The sequence below is a fragment of the Camelus ferus genome, chromosome 10 (genome assembly GCF_009834535.1).
Source record: "Camelus ferus isolate YT-003-E chromosome 10, BCGSAC_Cfer_1.0, whole genome shotgun sequence".
In the NCBI taxonomy this organism is placed as follows: domain Eukaryota; kingdom Metazoa; phylum Chordata; class Mammalia; order Artiodactyla; family Camelidae; genus Camelus; species Camelus ferus.
The window spans coordinates 56,718,008-56,723,266 of record NC_045705.1 but is presented as its reverse complement, the minus strand read 5'-3'; the positions used below and the strand labels follow the sequence as shown (position 1 = coordinate 56,723,266).

The 5,259-nt window shown below is 40.3% G+C and overlaps 1 protein-coding gene across 1 annotated transcript; it reads right to left on the bottom strand.

Moving 5' to 3' along the window:
* Positions 1-3,926: 3,926 nt before the first annotated feature.
* Positions 3,927-5,000, bottom strand: LOC102512076 (putative olfactory receptor 52P1). The gene has a single exon (XM_006190278.2). The coding sequence runs from the start codon at positions 4,998-5,000 to the stop codon at positions 4,053-4,055; it is 948 nt and encodes a 315-aa protein (XP_006190340.1). The 3' UTR covers positions 3,927-4,052.
* Between the last annotated feature and the right edge of the window lie 259 nt (positions 5,001-5,259).

The window sequence follows — 5,259 nt, the reverse complement described above, 5'->3', positions numbered from 1 at the left end:
AAACTATAAAATAAATGTCTTTCATGAACATTGACATAATTATTCTTATCAAAGTATTAGCAAGTTGAATCCAGCAATGTATAAATATGATATTACATCATGACCAAGTAGGGTTTATTTCAGGAATACAAGGTAGTTTAACATTTGAAAATGTCGATATAGTATACCCCATTAACAGAATAAAGGAGAAAAAATATATGGTTGCCTAATTATATGAAGAAAAGTGATTTGAACAAATTCAATACCATCTGGATAAAAACTTTCAACAATTGGTAAAGGATACTATGAAAAACCTATAGTTAACATCATACTTAATGATGAAAGATTGAATGCTTTTCTCGTAAGATCAGAAACAAGCCAAGGATGTTTGCCTTACTAATTCTATTGAACATTATGTCAGAAGCCATAGCCAGTAACATTAAGAGCAGAGAAAGAAAGAAAAATCATATAATCAAAACTCCAGCAATAATTTTTATAGAAATTAAAAAATAAATTCTAAAATAGAAATATAGACATGCAAAGGACATAGAATAACCAAAACCAATGTGGAAGTGCAGTGTTGGAGAACATACAGTGCTTCATTTTGAGACTCATTATAAAGTTATCATTAACAAAACAGTATAGTATTGATATACTTGATGTATTTAATTCCATTGATCAAAAAGATTAATGAAAGAAAAGAAAAATCTAGAAATATATCCACACATAAATAGCTGACTGATTTTTGACAAAGTTGCCAGAGAAATTCAATTTGGAAAAGAATGTCTCTCAGACAAATAATTTGGGAATAACTGGATATCCATATGTGAAAAAATAAATCTTGATTTCTATTTCATACCATACAGAGTTATTATTTGTGTTGGAACACAGACCTAAAATTAAAAGCTTAATCTACAAAACAAAGCACTGAACATGAATAAAATTGATTATTTTGACTTTACCATAACTAGAAATTTCTTTTTATCAAAACAGGACAGTAAAAAATTAAAAAAGCAAGACACAAAATTGGACAAATTGTTTTTACTGGGTATATGACAAGTGTCTTGTATTCAGAATACAGAAACAGCTGGTATAAATCCATAACAAAGCAAAAAATTGATAAAAATGGACAAAAGACTTGAACATTTCACAGAGGTGTATGCATGAACAGTAGAGATATAAAAAGTTGCTCAACGTCATTAGTTGTCAGAAAAATGCAAAATAAGACCATGACTTACTAGCTTACGCATGTTGGAATGACTAAAATTAAGAAAAGAGTGTCAGTATAGAGGGTTGACCAGGATGTGCCACAACTGGGAACTGTTGTGCATCACTGGTGAGAATATAAAATGGTACAATTACTTTGGAAAACTGTTGACAGTTTCTATTAAACATACCCCTACCTTTTAAAAAACTGAATATAGTTAATTTACAATATTATATTTGTTTCAGGTATACAACATAGTGATTCAGTATTTTTATAGGTTATATTCCATTTAAAGTTATTACAAAATAATGGCTCTATTTCCCTGTGCTGTACAATATATCCTTGTTGCTTATTTATTTTGTACATAGTAGTTTGTATTTCTTAATCCCATACCTCTATCTTGCCCCTCTTATACACCTACTGTTTAACGCAGAATTTCCACTCCTAGGTTAAGAAATATTCATAGCAGCTTTATTCATAATAGCCCCCAAATAGGATACAACCCAGGTGTCCAAAAACAAATAGTTAAACTTTGGTATATTCATACAATGGAATGTTAGTTAGCAATAAAAAGGAACTAACAACAATACAAATGAATCTCAAAATGCACATAGCAACACAAATGGATCTCAAAAGCATAATGTTGAACCAAGAATATATTTTATCATTCCACTTACATGGACTTCTGGAACAGTAAGTTTGACCCAAGGTAATCAGAATCAAACAGTAGTTGTCTCAGTTGGGGAGCAAGTATGTTGCCTGAAAGGAGCACAAGGGAACTTCCTGGGATTATGAAAATATTCTCTATCTTAATTAAATAGTGGTTATGCTAATACATACATTTGTCAGAAATCATCAGACTATACATTTAATACATGCACTTTATTTAGGTAGATTATACCTCATTAAAAAAAAAGAATGGTTTGGGAAAAATAAATCCACCCATAACCAGTGTAATCCCAAATAGGATGTGGCTGACTTTCTTGACTTCCCCCATAGCTTGAATTAAATATTCTGGAGATTAGAATTTATTGGCCAATTTGAGGTCTCTGATTGTCTGGCAACCTGGGCTGTCCGTGGGCAAATTAGAACTACTTATTTCATGTGTGCTGTGTCCAGGAGTGAAGGAAGAATTATTATGGTAACATAAGTCACTGACAATACATTGTGGGGGTGGATTTTGCTGAGGTCTCATATTCAAGTTGTCAGAGATTTATCTTCCTGAATCACCATTACATCTCTAGGCCCCCAGAATAGTGTTTGACATGTTGCATATTCTCAGAAATGTCAGTGATTTAGAGAATCATCCCCTCACTCCTAGATTAAACCTTATTATATTCTTGGTCATGGGGCCTAGATTTATAAGAGTTTACTTGGAAAAAGTAAAAAAGCATGGAATTTAGAATTAGAAAGATCTGAGTTTGACTTCTGGCTTTTACTTGCTTTCTTGAACAAGTTACTGTCTTCCTAATATTCCACCTCTGGCTCCATAAAGTGGGGGTAGTTAATTATATGTTCCTCATCAGATGGTTACAAGATACAGTAAGATGATGCATTTCCTCTTGGTGCACTGCAGGGTTGAGCTCATCCATTGCTGCTACCAGATGAAGTTCTGGTGACCTGAGCCTGCTAGAGGCATTCTCCCGTGTAAGCTCTTTCTGAGATCATTAATATGCTTTAACAGAAGGACAAATACCTATCATTACCTATTAGTTTGCCTGCTGTTTCTGAGCAAGTCAGAACCAGAGCCCCCGAGAACTCTGGAGCCCAAGTTGCAGACATCACTTTCATTTTTATAAACCTGCTCAGGAGGTCCCATTGGACTGCTTTATCAATTTTCTCTCCAAAGAAGGGGTCTGGTCTCTTCCTTAAACCTTTGAGGCTTAGTGGGAGTTCCATAGGGCCACTCCCAGGGAACAGAAAGAAAGACTAAGGATGCTCAGACTTGACATCATCCAGCCTGAGGCTTTGTTCCCACACCTTATACTCAGGCGTGGTCGAAGGCTTCCGAGGAAGTGGCATTTCCTATGCTTCCTATGAGATGAGGTGGGCCCTGGGACCTCATTTTCCCTGAGCAGGTTAAGTGCCCTTACTTAGTACCTGCAGTCCCTGTGGTTACCATTATCATATTAGTTTAATTTGGCTTGCCTGCTGTCTCCTTACATGTATGCTTCCTCTAACGATGCGCAGTCATCATAAGAGGAGGGCTTTTGATGTAATCAACTCCATACTGCTTGAGTTTAGCAAAATAATTGGCCTATAGTGCATGCTCAGTGAAAAAAAAATAATAAAAACTTTGATCTTCCCAAGAAACTTCCTCTATTGGCAATAATGTTGCTTATTCCTCTGTACAGTAGTTTGCCCATGATTCTTACTTGTTGTCCTTATGGCCCACTGCTGAGTGCTCCGTCTTTGAGGCTCTCTAATTTACTGTGTCTCTCCCATCAGACTTAGAGCTCACTGAGGGACGTATCCATGTATTGCTATCAGAGTAGGAACACTTGACTATGGATGAGGGCAATTTCTCCTTGTCAGACCACTAGTCATATCTTTCTCACTTTATTGAGGTCTCCTGGGAGGTAGGAGCCATGTCAGTACAGCAGAATGGGATTCCCTGGGAGGCCATCATCTGCTTGGTAACCATTTTCCTGTTGGACAGGGCTTTCTAACCATATCTGCATCACAAGTGGGAAACACCTGATGGTCCTTTCTCCATCATACTTGTGCTATGCCTCCTTATCAAAGTAAGGATACCATTGCATATGGGTTTCTGTCTCCCCATCCTACTGGGAGCCACTGGTCTCTTAAACATTGCCCAAAGGATATGGGGAGAATAGGATAGTGTCCTAGGGTGAGGTCGAAGACTTTATGACTGAACAATGCCCTGCTTTAGCAGTCGGAGGGCCCCATCCCGGATCTGCTTGGTCTTCATGCCATAGATGATGGGGTTGAGCATGGGTGGCACAACAAGGTAGAGGTCAGCCAAGAGGATGTGGATGTGCCGGGGCACGTGCTGGCCGAAGCGCTGTGTGTAGAAGGAGAAGAGTCCTGGTGTGTAGAAGAGAAGGATGACACCCAGGTGGGAGCCACAAGTGCCAAAGGTCTTAGTCCTTGTCTCCTTGGAGGAGAGGCCTAACACAGTCCGGAGGATGAGTGCATAGGAGACAGCAATGCACGTAGCATCAGTGCCCACCACCAGTGTGGCAGCAGTGATGCCGTAGAGGTGGTTTGGCTGTGTGCCCCCACAAGCCAGCTTCACCACAGCCATGTGCTCACAGTAGGAGTGGGCCACCACTCGGCTACAGTAGCTCAGTCTTGCCAGTAAGCAGGTGAGTGGGGTCATGAGTCCAAAGCCACGAAATACAGCAGCAGCCCCCAGCTTGCCCACAGCCTCTAGGGGCAGCAATGACCCATAGTGCAGGGGCCGGCAGATGGCCAAGTAGCGGTCAAAGGCCATTGCTAGCAGGATACCAGATTCTACAGCTGAGAAGCCATGAATGAAGAACATCTGGGTAGCACAGGCCCCAAAGGCAATCTCAGCAGCATTGGCCCAAAAGAGTGCAAGGAGCTTGGGCACCATAGAGGTGCAGAGCACCAGGTCAATGGTGGACAGCATGCACAGGAACAGGTACATGGGCTGGTGCAGTGCAGGCTCTGAATGCACCACCAGCAGCACTGCCATGTTGCCGAGCACTGCCAGGGCATACATGGAGCAGAAGGGAAACGCAATCCAAAAGTGGGATGCCTCCAGGCCAGGAATTCCCATGAGCAGGAAGGAGGTTGGGTTCTGATGGCTGTGGTTTGTGAATTGCATATTGAGGTCAAGGTGGGATGGGTAGAGAAGAGTTTAATGCCTTGATCTGAGCTCTAAGAAGCCCTGAGAGACGAAGCAATTGGGATGCATCCTTATGGTGTGGCTGAAACTGAAATTGCAGCAGGAAACATGAGTTAGACCTCATGGAAAACACCCGGGATGAGAAGATTGTAGAGCACTGGGAAATGATGCAAAGCAGGAGGTGAACTTACCATAACCAGGATTCAAAGAGGCCTTTCCAGTTGTGTCTGCTTCAGTG

Excerpts from the sequence above, each read along its gene's own strand:
- LOC102512076 (XM_006190278.2), bottom strand. The coding sequence starts at position 5,000 with ATGCAATTCACAAACCACAGCCATCAGAACCCAACCTCCTTCCTGCTC.